The sequence below is a fragment of the Mugil cephalus genome, chromosome 13 (assembly GCF_022458985.1).
Source record: "Mugil cephalus isolate CIBA_MC_2020 chromosome 13, CIBA_Mcephalus_1.1, whole genome shotgun sequence".
NCBI classification, from domain to species: Eukaryota; Metazoa; Chordata; class Actinopteri; order Mugiliformes; family Mugilidae; genus Mugil; species Mugil cephalus.
Window position 1 is genome coordinate 19,997,119 of NC_061782.1, and position 15,335 is coordinate 20,012,453.

A 15,335-nucleotide genomic window follows, 5' to 3' on the forward strand; every position below is an offset into this window, starting at 1 on the left:
GAATGTTCTTGCGTGGCCAAGTCAAAGCCCAGAGCTCAAAGAGTTGTGGTTAGACTTGGATTGAGACCAAAGATACATCTACTCAGTACTGACATGAAGTGGGTGGATATCTATGTCTTCACTTGTTTTGATTAATTTATATCACTTGGTAGAAATCCGTTTTTTTGCAGTAAAAATGTTAATCAGAATCAGAAATTACTTTATTGATCCTAGGGGGAAAATACTTTTCGTTACAGCAGCTCCAACCCATAGTGTAACAGTGTTTAGAACAAAGAGCGATCAGAATAAGTAAGAGAATGTAAAAAATATAGGAAACATATATATATATATATATTTATATAACAATATGTACAAGTGTAAGTGAAGTGAACCTGTGTTCCGAGTTATTGCTTTACAGAGAAAAAAAATATTGCACATGGTGAGAAATATATAAGGAAATGTATACAAGTGTATGAAAATAATAAGTTATGCATGTGTTATTGCACAATCTCAGGGTCAGTATAGTTATAAACATGGATTATAGTTATAAACATTATTGTATATAGTAAGACCAGAGTCCTACAGGGATGAGGTGAACATGAATTATTGCACATTAATGAATTATTGCACATAAAATAAATAATATGGGTTCTGCACCCTCAGAGTGAGGAGTTATACAGGCTAATGGCCACCGGCAGAAATGATTTCCTGTGACGCTCTGTGGTGCATCATGGTGTGATGAGTCTGGTGCTGAAAGAACTCCTGTGTCTGGCCAGTACGTCATGGAGTTGGTTCAACTCATTGTCCAGGATGACTTTCGCCTTGTGAATCATTCTCCTGTCTGACACCACTGTCAGAGGGTCCAGCTTCACTCCCACAACGTCACTGGCTTTGCGTATCAGTCTGTTTAACCTGTTGCCGTTCACTACTCTCAGCCTGCTGCCCCAGCATGCAACAGCATAGAGGATGGCCCTGGCCACCACAGACTCATAGAACATCCTGAGCATAGTCCTGCAGATGTTAAAAGGCCTCAGCTGCCTCAGAAAATAGAGGCGGCCCTTTCTGTATAGAAATTCCTGTCAAAATGGATATTCGTAATCCATTTATAAAGACATAATGCTTTATGTAAGTACTGTAGCTACCAACCTTATACATTTTGTTGGAGCAGAGTTTAAAATGCTGTCACAATTTGTGTACTAAAAATGTAAAGTCACAAGGACAACATCCAACATAAGAGGACATTTGTTTTTGCTTCAGCTCTACTGTATGTTCTCCTTTCAGTGTTCAGTGACACAACAGTGCATGATTCAGAACTAAACTTTACTGTTAATCCCACCCCCACCTCTATTTCTCTGAACTGCTTGTAATATTTTTTTTTGCACTTCCTCATGATGAGTTGCTGTTACTTGCATACATTTGCACATGCTAACAAAAACTGTGTTCTCATATCTTCCTGTCCAGCAAACCACCGCATTAGCCAAACGTCACTCTTAATTACAATATTTGTAAAGGAGAAAAAAAAAAAAAAACTGTGAAATCAATGGCGTCATGTCATTCATATTTATTCTTAAGTTAGACAGAATGTGTGGAACTAACTGAAAAGAAATGATAGAAATAACTGAATTTACTGCGCCTTCATTTACCGGACAGATGTTTAAACCCACCAGTCAACAATGGATCACTTTCAGCCTTAGGAAAAAAAGGAAATGAAATTGGCGACAATTCCTTATAAAAACCTATTTTTACAAACTTCCAATTAGATGGTTTAAAAGGTTTTAAAATATTAAGGGGAACACAGAGAACCTCTGTCTGTCTGTCTAAACACAGCACCGATTTTGGTCTTTTGGCCACTACACTGTCAGCATCTTTATTTGTGTCACTTCAGCGTGGGGCGGGGTGGGGTGGGGTGGGGTGCGTCATTCAGTTGGAAAACTTTGCAGCTGACAGGCATTAAAGCTTGGAAACAGAACAGCAAAGTAGCAACATTCTTATCATAGTTCCTCTACGTGTGTCACATTAAGGCTGCTTAAGCTCGAGACTCCAAAAAACAAGGTTGAAAAAATTACAATTGGGCTTACTGGACTGGACAACAGTATGTCAGACCTTAGTCATGTGGGTTTCAGGTTGGCACCACCCAGCGATGTTACTAATATAACCCAAACTCACCATTCATTTAGAACTGAAGGAGTGTTGTTTCAGTTTGTTTGTTTTTGACTGAGAACTGTCACAGACATTTAGCTGGAACACTTGTTCTGCCTTTAGGATGGGTCAATTTAGGAAAGTGCTGCAGTTGTTGTGCGTTATACTGAAAGCATTCGTTGGTTTTTCATCCTGACACGAGTGCGAGCACATACCAGTAGAGAGGTGCGACGGGAGTCCCTGGTTGAAATGGAGCTGGTGACCTAGTGGTTCGTTGCATCTTAAAACCAAAGTCATGGGCCGTTTCCAGCACATTCCTTCAAAGAGTACTTTTTAGCTGACTGCTTCCTATAGCTATCTTTAGGACATCGTTAACTCAGTAAAGTCTATTGTTACTCTGAGCTTTTTATTCTTGTACAGCCTCACTTTACTTTATGTATCTTTTCAGTTTTATTATTTTAGGTGTTTTTTAGCTGCAACAGTTTACTTCTCAAGTAATGTATCCACGATTTTTAAGTTTGTATTTATTTAGAGAGCCAAATCTGTTTAGTTTCAATTACATTACCTCTCATTGTGTAGCTGTCAGTGGTTTATTACAGTATCTGTTTGTCTGGCTGGCGACCTTCTGCATGCAGTAGGGAATAGTATTGTTTTGAATTAAATTAAGCTCCAGTTATTTTGGTATTTCCACAAATGGAGCTTGGTTGTGGGTCAGAGAGGCAGGTTTCTGTCTGTGCTTTGTTTCAGTTTAAATTCAACAGTTGTTGTGTTAATGCTGTTGTGACAAAAATGCAGTATTTAAGTTGTTTGTATTCTGTATATTCACATGTGTGAAGACACCTGCAAAGACTTAAATAAATTGGTGTAGAATAATTATTCTGTTCTTTTTTATAACATTATGTGTAAGTACATTAGATTTTGCATTAATTCCATGGACTATTTGTACTACATGTATACTGCTCTGTATACAACAAGGGACTGTCAGTTCATTTTGCAGCTTCAAAAATAAGTTGAATATGACACCAGCTCTTCTTGTTCCAGGAGACCAAGTGGTACGACGAGACAACAGTTGAGCTGATGGCTCCCACCATGCTCCCTGAGCTGCACCTTCTCAAACGGGTAAAATCTGAGACTGACACTTCACTGCCGCTATACTAACAGTACCACTCCTTGACCTCCTACTCCTACTTTCTAATATATTTAAATTGCTCAAATTAATATTTTTCTACAGGTGAAGGTAAAGGGGCCTCGTTACTGGGAGCTGACTGTGGACCTCAGCAAAGAAACTCAACATCTGGAGTGAGTACAGACCACTGAACCGCCTTTGTTTCTCAGAATTGCACACGGATTACTTCAAACAGAAGCTTCGATCTAATGTATTGATTCGCTTGATTGATTTAAATGATAATCCACCTCTGTATCTCCCTCAGGTCCATCTTGTCCAGAGATGGAGTGTTGTATGTAAAACTACGGGCCGGCCAGCTGCCCTACAAAGACGACCCCCAAGGCTGGAAGAGCCTCCTGGCCACCACTGTCAACCACCACAACTCTGGAGTCAGAGCCTTTAAGGTAGAAATGTTAAGACGTCACACGCACCCCAAAACATCCATCTTTAGAAGTACTCTTAGTCTGTGCGTAGCTGGGGGATGTGGGGCTCTGAGCCGTCTGTGAGAATACGTACAGACTGCAGGAACTGGAGGCCAAGACTAAAACGAACGGAAGCGAGTGGCATTGAATTGGCCTCCTCCCCAGCGAATGGTTGTGTCCAGTCTTGACAGGTTGTCACTACGGCTTTAGCAGGTGGCAGTGCAGCTGACAGACTATTACTGGTTTCCTGGTGGCCTCAGTGTACTCTGTCAATACATCTGCTGATCCAGAGGCGGAATAATCCATTATTTATTCCACTCACCTCACTGTCCCTCTCCCTTTCTTTTTCTTCTTGTGCATTCCTCTTTCCTTCCCTGCATTGCTCTGATCACATTTCCTTGCACCCATTTCCTCCATTCATCACCTCTAAATCTATCCTGTCTAAAAGGACGTTTCCGTCTTACGCTCCCTTGAGTTTCCTTTGTGTCTGACCCCCTGTCACCATATCTCCTCTACGTGTGGTTTCCCCTGAACACATTTGTCTGTGTTTTTCTGCAGCCTGAGGCCATCTCCACGTTCACCTCTGAGCCTGCTCTCATCTCCTTCGCCGAGTTCTTCTGTAAGACGTCTGAAGGAATGAAACACGTGAGTTTTAGTCCCAGAAATAGATGTGGGTGCATTCCGAGGCCAGGTTTACTTCATAATTGCACCTCCTTGCTGCCATGTTTCTGTTGTCGGTGGGTATGATAGACAATGCATTATATTGTGTAATTCTCATAATACCATCTTAAAAAAAATTCCAGTTGAGTAGGGAATTATAGGTTTTGAACCAGAATTTGAGTATAAACATCAACAACGGGTAACAGTAAACCTGTGGATGGGATTTGAGCAGATTTACTCAACTTCAGCAGATTTGTTTTACAAAAACAAATGAAGTTTGTTCTTTTGTGAGGGTTATTCCAGAGTCAAACTGAAGAGTCTGGTTAATTTCTGGGGGAATTCAAATCTTCTCAGGGGAATTTAACTGTTGAATATTTCACACTTTGAATGTTTACATGGTTTGCTTCGGTCCAACTGCGCTGGAAACAGAGAAATATTAGCAAGCACAGGAGGTAGTCAAGTTGCAGGAGGCGCTGTGACTTAAATAAAGGGAATTTGTTGGACACTGAGCACTATGTCACACATTGAGAATGAATCACATTACTGCAGATGCTATCTGCCTGGCTGAAGTTTGGATCCAAACATTTTCCTTCCAGACTACAGGGAAAACACCCAGACACGTCTGTTTTTCCCTGAAACCCAAATAAACATATTTATGCGCACTCTGCTTTCCTCCCTGCATTGTGTGTCCTGGTTCAGTGAAAGAGGTTTACTTAGTAATCATATTTCTGCTGACAATGATGTGAGAAAAGGACAGTTTTAAATATTAAAAGTAAGCGACATTTTGGAAACTCCCGGAGCAAGAAATAAACACAAGGTTAATTTCAATGCGTAATATGTCCTGGCTGAATCCCCATATACCACATATACCACAGGTTTCTATTTTTGGCAGGTGTTTTTATGCTTTGTGTGTGAAGTAAAACTAATTCTACAATGTCAATGTTCAGTAGCGTAAAAAACTTAGATTTAGACAGATTTTAATAATCCAGGAGGGAAATTACCTGGTCACAAGTAAAAACCACAAGTAAAAAAAAAAAAGAAGATTAGATTAAAATAAAACAGAAAACAGTATTACCTAATAAAATAAAATAGAAAACAGTGTAATCAAAATATATACAGAATTAGCATCATGAACAAAGGTATAAAAGTTCCCTTTTGAGGAATGAAACAAAGTAAAGCGTGTGTCCATGTGTGACACTCAAATCAGTTTTCCAGGATGACTAGGTACAGATAGAAAGATTTTTCACAAGAATTTATCGTCATTCCAATAACGTCTTTGTGGTTGCATGCAAAACACGGTCTGCTGCCGCTCTCATTGCTTTGAACTCGTTGCCTTCAGGAAAAGCACAGGAAATCAATTCGGACATCTTCCCTATTGTTGTTCGACATTTATTAGCTCCGGCTCCAGCATGAGCTGCTCTGTTTCAGCCGCCGTCGTTTGAAGTAGAATGAGAAACTGAACACAGCTGACTAGCTGTCGGCTAGTGCTTTAGTGCCGCTGTTACAGATCGATTTCCAAGTATAAATGCCTGCCCTGACATAGGCTTTGTGGATCCCTCACAAGGGTCTATTCCAAGCTTAAAATCCAAGGAGAATTGTTATTTGTGCGGCTTTGTGAGGCTTTACTGTGGGATTTGAGATGAATGTCACAATGCTAACTGTCTGAGTTCGTAATCATAATATTTACCAGGCTGGTCATCTTAGTTTAACATATTAGAATGCTTCACATGTGTTGATCGGGATCAAGACAAATTACAACTAAAGTTATGCCAGTTCCTTTGAATAGTTGTTGAAGCCTTTCACATAAAACCACAAATGGTTGTGTTTTAGTGACAGGAAATCGTTGTCATAAAAAAAAAAAAAAAACAACACACAAGACTCATTGGAAAAAGGTTGTAAATACAGCATGTTATGAGGTGCAATGGAACATTTTAACATTCTTCAATCATACCATTCACATCCACACATGTTTCTGTGAACCTGTGTGTTCTGTGAGCAGCTGTTCGCTGTTGTTCAGGGCCGAGCAGATAACTGGGCTACGGACAACAACTCTCCCCTACAATGTCTGGCCTTCATTGATAAGTCTGAATGTAAAACAAAGCAAGTCGTGTGTATACTTTGCTTATTTGCCACCTGCGCTCCTCAAAAGCACCACAGTGTTCTGACTTTATTTCATTTTATCTGAATCACCACAGTCTTTGTGTTGTCAGTGGACTCACTCGTCGGGGTATCTGTGTGTGTGTGGAGTTTACGACTCCACAGCCACAGCCTCACCTCAGCCCCCTCGGTGTCGGTGGCACTCTTTTCTTTGGTTTTAACACAGAGCAGCTTGATGCGAATAGCACATGTCGTACACGGGGAAATTTCACAATTCAAAGTAGATTGTTTAGATTACCTTGACCAGTTCTCAGTCTGCTTATTAATTACTTGACTCCAATTTTCCGAGGAAAGAGGCTGCTTCATCACATCGCATTGGGTTAATTGGTTAGATTGCGCGCAGGTCATCGGTCTCAGCGTGCGCAGTGAAATGGGGGAAAATTAATCATTTTGCAGCGTATCGTTGTATAATTACATTTAACAACCCGAGTCCTTCTCTTATCTGTTCATCTGTTTTCATCGGTCCAATCGCACCGGCCTCTGCGTCTTCCTCTACCTGTCTGTGTTTGTTAAATGTAATACAGTCTTTGCATTTAAATTGAGGATGCTGTGTTTTTTGGCAAGTAATAGGAAGATTTGCTGCGGTCTGGTTGTTTTAATATAGCATGAAATAGCTCCATGTCTAGGGGTTAGGGTTAGAGATCCTGACTGGCTCTACGTATCTTCTTATCAGAAGCATCTGTGAGAATTAATGCATGAGCTAAAACATATTGAAATAAGTTTTTAATTGGTGTTCTATTTGTTTTCCCTCTATCCTTGGACGTTTTAAATTTTGTTTACACAATCTTCCAAATCATTTGCAACTGTCTTTGTTTATAAGAACCCTGTTAACCAGAAAAGTGACCTTCTGCATCCCCATTCTTCTTAACTCCCCAGCCAGAACACACATTATTTTCCGTGAGGTTAATTTGGACCCAAAGCATTTTCTGCCTGAATCAATCATTGCGATCCTAGCGTGTGGTCTGTCCTCTGATCCAAAACCACTGCTAATGAGAGGGTACTATTGCCAGAAAGCGGTATGGGTACGGGTAGTTTTACTGGTGTTTTGGAGTATGAGCGGAGATGCGAGACTTGGGATCAGGACATACGTAAAGAAGAACAAACTTACTATTTGTGCATGAAGTTTTGTTATATACAGTAAATGCCAAAAAACTACATAAATTAGGAACTTAAGTTGTAATGATTGAATGCAAATTATCATGAGGTCTGCACCTCGTAGACACAATGAAACTAAATGCAGAAGTGCTAAATGTTTCTCAGTTGCATTATCGTCAAGGCAAAATGTAAACAGACATGAATCTGGAAAAAATAACTGATCATAATCAAGAACCCAGAAAGGTCACTGTTGGATAGAAATGACTAAGCACTGTGCTGTGTTTATGCAGAGAGAGGATACACTGGTGTTGTTCTCGGCTATGCTGTACGAATGTGTGACGCAGGAGTGTCCAGAGATGCTGCCCACCTATATCGCTATCGAGCAGGTAAACAACACATACACGTTTGTGAGAACGTTCATTGACATGATTCATTCCTTAGCCCCTCACCCTAACCATCTCAACTAAGTGCCGAACCATAACCTAATTGTATCTTTATCCTAAAATCTAAACTCAACCATTAAACCTTGTTAGTAGGTGAAGACCGGCATCACATTGCACAAATGTGATGTGATGACTCCAGTATTGGTCCTTGTGACTCTGAGCTGTCACTGTTTTAGCTTTTTCAGAACATTATATTGACCAGTGATCAGTAATGTTCATGATCCGGTAAAGTGCAGTGAATGTAATTGACTGTTTAAAATCTAGTCAAATGACTTTGAGTTGATTTTCAGATAAATAGATATTATATATTGTAGATATTAGGATGTAATTAATTTAGGATTTGCTACTAAAATGGATGGCACATTTCTTATTTTTTAACAATAAATATCTGATAAATTCACTTGAGTTTAGACGTTCTACCAAACATGTTATAACTTTGCCTGCTGCCACAGTGTTATGCTCTTAATCGTAATCATGAGGTTTCTCCACCTCGCAGCAGCCTTATAGACATTTCACAATTTAGATATTAAACATAACTCGCACAAACTGCAAAAAAAAATGAAGACAATTTCTTCGCTAATCTCAGTGTCAGAGTTAAAAATCCTCTCCGTATCTTTGTCTTTCAGGCAGTGGGAGCTCTGAGTCGAGGTGACCTGCTGCAGACCTTCCCTCTGTGGCAGTTACGTCTGGTGGTGGAGTTGTGGGACAGCAGGATGCAGCGAGGTCCCGCCAGCCCCCACGACACCCTGCTCACCTCAGAGTTTCTCCCCGTTATGAAGAACGTGGTGGATGTCGCCCTGGACAGCTGGCTCAAAGGTGAGGAGGAGCAAGATGATGGATAGAGGGGGGGTCTGATCTGGTCTAGGTGGCGGGTACACGTCCAAGTAACATCCACATGAATGAAGGTCCAAAAGTTTCCCAGCAGAACAATGAATTGTCACAAGATGGTTAATATTATTCACTTATCCGGTCATAATGTTATGCCTGATGAGTGTATATGTAGTGCTTAAATAAATTAACTGATAATCTAGCACTTATGGGCCGTTCGCTGCACAAAAGCTAACTTTTTATTTAACCGTGCATAGCTACCAATAAAAGGGATGATTTAAGCTAAGTAGAGAAATTGTGCTTGTCTTGAAACCTTATAGCAGCATAATAGAATATATAAATGTCGAATGTTGGCGAAAATTCAGAACAAAATGAAGAATACTCTTGTGCATTTTGCCAACCAAATGATGGAGATAATCATTATATTCAGCTCTGTATTTACCAGAGCAGCACTCAGCCGACTTGTATACAATGTGATGTGCTGGTTTGCTGTGTTTACCGATGCTTTGATCCGAGACTCAGTGAATAATCACCTGAAGAAAACAAACATCTGTCTTGTGAGTCCACATCTGTAACTTTACTGATGTGGACTCCCGAGGGGCTAATCATAAAAACGTTAACTCTGTAAGGGCAGATTTATACTTTCGCATTACATTTTGCATTGCCTTTAATCAGTCTGTAAACAGATGTGAGAAAAGACAAGAAGTGTCAGCTGCTTGTGTTTCCTTCTGCACGTTTCTGATGTGGGTAGCTATTGATCAAAGTGAAGGCAACATGCTGCAAGCTGAACAAGGCATCGCATATCTCCCCCCCGTCTGTAACACGCATCTACCGAAACCATTTCCACTTCTAGCCTCGTGCTCTCTGTGACCCCTGCTCTTTTTCTCAGTAAATGACAAATGGTGTCGGTGTCTCAGCTTTAGTGGTGACAGTCGGATATTTGCACAGTCACATTTGTATCACACATGGTGGCCGTCCACAGGCTCCAGATCTGCGATGCACCAAGCCACCGGTTTTCTTGTGTGGGCCTGTGTATTTTGTTCTCGTTTTGTGGTGCCTCCCTCACTGTTACCACTAGTCGGACACCTGTCAGAGGTTTTATATACACTCAGATATTTTCACGACATCATCACCTATAGAATGTATAAGCTGTAGACCAACCTCTCAGCATGATTCAGGAGGTTTGTAGCTCTTCCTAGGTTTGAAGCCTCCCAGCTCATTGAGCTTTCCCTGTCTCCCTTAAGAGTTTCTTCCTTTATCGCAGGTACAGGACATATCTCCGAGCTGGCCATTGGCGGTAGTTTTTGAGGTGTTCAAGTGCATCCTGTTGACCTAGACTCAACTTCTTATTCGCAGCTGTGGCTAGGTAGTTACAGCAGGTTGTCCACAAACCAGAGGGTTCGATTGCTGGTACATGGACCACATGCTGCAAGACACACACAGTCACTGTAAAGCACTTTGAGTAATGGGTAGAAAAACCCAACATAAATAGATAAATAAAGTCCATTTTAGTTAAGGTAATGCCACAGTCAGTCTTTGTTGTTTGATGTCAGCGTGGTGTGTCTCTACCTTTTAAACTAGATCTGTTTTTTAAGTTGTTGACTTGCCTCATATGTAAATCCAGCTGAAAAACAGTGTGGCCAGTTGTATGGGAGACACCCACCAAATAAACACACCAAATAACAGCTGTCAGCTGATTGAAGTCAGCTGCTCCCCTCACTGTGTGCAGAGCAAATAAACCTTTAAAGTTCTACCTTGTCTACATGTGACAAAGTTTTTCACAGCAGAGTCACAGGATGAGTTTTTCAAAGTCTGAATGTGTTTCAACTTGCCTCTCTGTACAGGGTGTAGCACATTAATGTCATAGTTTAAAAGTTAAACAGACTGTGTGTACACTCAAACAAACACACATTCCATCAGTGAACATGCGCGCGCACACTTACAGTAATAAACGCACACCAAGAGGCGTGGGAAACAGGTGAAGCAGTCAGACGAGACTGTGATCATCTACTGTAAACAATTCAAACATGCCTTCGCTTTTATGTTTCATGTAGCCTCTTGGTTGTGGCAGGCAGCTGGAAGAAACCCGAACTAAACTGACCTCAGCCATCAGGAATGTTACTGTTCTCTGGAATTCACCCATGAATGAAATATGTGTCTAGATCTTCCTGGTATTTTTTTCATCATTCTTATTTGTATCCTTTCTCAGTGTCATTTCTTTTTCTCAGACGTCAGTACTGCAGTGAAGTTTTTACTTCAAGTCACTAAAATATACTTGAAGTCGAACAGATTTCTCAGGAATTCCTGGAATTTTGTAAAACACTGGAAGTGATTATCATCAGAAAGAGGTTATAAAATACAAGTCTCTTGAGAAGTTTCTTGAGTTTGTTAATAAAATAATCCACATTATTAACTTTTATTTGTTGTTTTGCTAACACAATTCAGATGTTGACTGTTTAGCATTTCTCTGGAAAATGGGATTCATTCCAGCGTGAAGCCGTCAATTCAGTTCTTACGGGATTAGATTTGTCTCATTAATACCTGTCAACGCACAGAGGGTGATCTACAAATATTTTTGATTTGCACTCGTGTTTTGCTATCCACAAATCCAAATTCTGATTTGTAACTTGTATTTCGTTTTTTACAAATACGGTTGTACTTGTCAATATTGTGTCTTTGTGAATACACAATTTTCAATTTGTAAAAACAAAAAAGCCATTTGTAAAACTGAAAATTCTGCTTGTAAAGCATGACTCAGCATTTGTGGATCATCAATCACGCATCTCTTTCCTCACTTAAGCAATTTTTGAGACGTTCTTGTGGTAGATCCACACAGATCCACAAATAGGTCGTGATTCACAAATGGCCTGCCCTCCTCACCAGTAGGTGGCAGTGTTAGTCCTGGGCGGGAAGATGGGGGAGAGTAACAAATAGACCACGCCCCCATCTGGGTGAAAACGAGCCACCAGCGGTTAATACAACCTCCCCAATGTGGCTAGCATTCCTCAGCTGGAAAACGGGCGAAATGGCTACACATAATGGCGCTTTAGTGACCATGGCAACAGAAACACAGAACATACGTTATTTCACAGTTTATTTATCACAACGGCAATGCAGTTTTCCCTGGCAACGCCTGCGGACGGGAGATGTTAAATAGCCCGCTTAGCCGCTTCTTGTGAAAAACTCTTGTGATTTAAACGGTAAAAAAAAAAAAAAAAAAACATTAATGTATTAATAATTGACCTGATATTTATTTAGTGACCGTGACCGTGGTATAAGCGGGATAATGCCCTTCGAGGTGTCCATTATCAGAAATGAATGGACGACGCGAAGGCGTGAACGGACTGTTGCCTCCGTGAAGTGGACACCTCGTCGGGCATTATCCCTTAATTGATCGTGCCAAAAGGCTGCAGGTGTAGTAGTTCTTTAATCTGGCAGTCATGGAGGTTACACTTATCTGTCCACCATATATAAAAAATACTTAACGCTTTGTGCGTGTTTTGTTTTGCAGAGAACAGCTCAGTTTTTACTTCCTACATGAGGGACGAGGGCCTCTCGAGGAACGCCCAGTCTGTCATGCTGGCCTGCTTCCTGACCTACCGCTCCATCCCCTGCCTCAGGAACACACACACACAGCTGGAGGGTAAGACAAACACATGAAACGGGGCAGATTTACCTGTGCACATTTACATGTGTGTGTAAACACTGAGCCGACTGTGTACAGCAGCTGAATAATGACCCCCAAGGTGTAGTTTTAGATCTCAGACATCTCTCAGAGCTGAAGAGCTGTTCGGTGGTGAAGATTCACTATTCTTAAGTACAGCCGTGACGTCCTTTAGTAGAAGGTCTTACTGCAACAACTCGTGATTTAGTAATGCTACATTAGTTGTTCCCAACCTTTCCTGCCTTGTGAGTGTCAGATGTCTGACATGTGATACGTTTGGAACCATTTGATCCGTAAACATTAAGGACGTTAAAGTCAGGATATTTACTTCAGCGTGTTTGCATTTGCTGCACTTCTAATTTTAATTTACTAGCAATCAAAAGTAGTTCACTTTTCCATCCTTGGTCACATCTCCTGATCACAGGGAGTAACTGCAGAACATGACATGGGGTAGTGATGTTTGACTGTCTTGTTCCCTTTCCTTGCAGGCTGCAGTTCACTTGGTGATTTGTTGTCACGTAGCAGCTGTCTGGGCATCCCTCTCAGAGACCTGCTGAGGCTGGCCCCTGTCCTACTGAATTCTGCGTCTGGATCACAGACGATGCTCAGCTTCCCCCTGCAAGCGTTTTGATCCCAGAGCTCAGAACTAATCTACGGGCTGATTACCTCTCGGAGATGCCAGTCAAAGCCTTACACTGCTACTACAGGTGGGATTTTAGCTTGTAATGGCTGCGTCCATGTCCACCGAAAAGGACGACACCCAGAGTCTTTCGGCATCGCTGCAGCGTAGCCACCCTGCTTCTGAGAGGACGCATTTGGAAAATACTGACTTCATTTCCTTCTCAGCCTCTAGAAAATAGAATAACTAATATTAGAACTTTGTAATATAATGTTTCTATTAATTTTTTTTTATATACAGCATAAAGAAAGTTAAGGCTGCACTAATTCTGCAGTTCATGTGCCAATATTATGCTGCAAACAATCCAGAATGAGAACTTTTCGGACGGGTTGCTCGACAGCCAAACAGCAACTGAACAAACAAGAAAAGAAAAGACTGGGTATTTGAAAATAAATTGAATGAAGTTGTACCAGCGTCCATGCTGCCTGAGTTCAGGTCACTGTGTTGAGAGGACAAAGCAGACCAAGGCAAGACAATAAAATATCAAAGTATGTGCACAATCCATGAATACTGTGGCTTATTTTGTCTTAATATTTACCAGTGACGCTCAGTCAGCCAGTTCTCAAACATAATCAAAACATCAACTGCTTTGTTGTCCTCAGTCATCGTGTGTCCACCACTTTAAAGAGCATCTTTTTGAAAACACATTTCCTGTGTGTTATTTTATGTTTCTTACAAAGACCCGTTGAGATCTTGCTGCTCATTAAATTCCCTAAAAGAAGTGCACTCAGCCTTTTGTTGTGCTGTTGTCAGGTTTTCCATCACGTCTTGTTCGTTTAGCGTGGATCTCATTGTTGTGGTGCCAGTATTGCATCCATGTGGTCAAGATAAAAGTCCTTTGAAGTGAGTCGAGGATCAAAATGAGCATTGTTGGGTTGTTTCGGGTGGTTCCCCACATGAAAGGAATCTTCTAATCTTCCACTGGTAGTTTTGTAGCCAATAAGTACTTTTATGAAATGTAGCCTCAGCTTTATTGAATGTTTCTTCAGATTAGTTTCGTGAAATACATAAAAAGTACATTTATTTTATATAAGAAATTAAAAGTGACTAATGTCAGCAACACAAACACCTTCATGATGTTTTGTGGTGTTTCATTTTTACAGATTGAATGGTAGATATTTAGCAGATATCGAGCAATCTAAGACCAGGCTGCAAGAAATCACGTCTTGTGCTTTTAAGAGGGCCCCTAAGACAGTGAAAACACAACTCATGCACACCAGTTAAACGGGTCAATGTTCAGTGTCAGGATCTTTCCCTTTTCTTTTTTTAAACACATTTGCGCTATTGGGTTTTCTCACGGCCGTTTGCGAATGTTGTGTTTGTCCAACAACTTTCACACTCAGCACTGTGGGAATTTCCTACTAGTGCATGAACATAATATAAATGCCCCAAACAATTTATTGGAAATCCCAGCTACTTAAATCTAAACGAGTGTTTCTTGAGCGGATTCCTATCCGTCCAAAAGAGTTGATAGAACTTTGTCCTGCATCCGTTGTGAGAGCAGTTACAGTGTGTGAAATAAACAAAAAATGAAAATATAAACGGAAATAATTATGTCATGCAAGCAGAAAGAAAGACTGACCATCAGTGCACAAGAAAATAATGGATTAAAGAAGTGAAACAAAGTCGCAGATTATATTTACCTATAATGATGATAGCATGAATAGATATTCTGAGAGTAGCAGTTGTTTTGTTGCCATTCTCTTTTCTTTCTGTTGTTCACCAAAGCATATTCAAGTTACAGTTATATAATGAATATCGGGCATTTTTTCTTTTCCAGCTTAGAGGACTGTGTTTAAATATAGCTGCAGCTCTTAAACCTTCTTCCGATTTGGATGTGAATACCCTCGAATTAAAGCACATGTTCTCTAAGTGAAATGAATGTTTTGATCGATGGCTAAAAGAACAAAAATATGTTTGTGTCCAAACATAAATGGGGCTAACTGTTTGCACAGGATGTTCCTTAATCCAGACCAGGAAAAAAAATACATTCCATTCTTTTTTTTCTTTTTTTTTTTTTTGTATCTGGATTTCAGTAGTGTTGCCTTCTCATTTTATGGCAGATAGGTTGCTTGGGAATCCTTTTAACTTTTGTAGCCCCACC

The 15,335-nt window shown here is 40.5% G+C and overlaps 1 protein-coding gene across 2 annotated transcripts in view; it reads left to right on the forward strand.

Moving 5' to 3' along the window:
* Positions 1-13,731, forward strand: part of anapc1 (anaphase promoting complex subunit 1) — a 48,090-nt gene extending 34,359 nt beyond the window's left edge. For both annotated transcript variants that reach the window (XM_047603622.1, XM_047603623.1), the window contains exons 46-53: positions 3,160-3,237; positions 3,350-3,417; positions 3,549-3,687; positions 4,264-4,350; positions 7,908-8,003; positions 8,687-8,876; positions 12,400-12,531; positions 13,041-13,731. In XM_047603622.1, coding sequence (XP_047459578.1) covers positions 3,160-3,237; positions 3,350-3,417; positions 3,549-3,687; positions 4,264-4,350; positions 7,908-8,003; positions 8,687-8,876; positions 12,400-12,531; positions 13,041-13,183 — 933 coding nt within the window. In that variant the 3' untranslated portion in view covers positions 13,184-13,731. The remainder of the gene's footprint in view (positions 1-3,159; positions 3,238-3,349; positions 3,418-3,548; positions 3,688-4,263; positions 4,351-7,907; positions 8,004-8,686; positions 8,877-12,399; positions 12,532-13,040) is intronic.
* Positions 13,732-15,335: the final 1,604 nt, after the last annotated feature.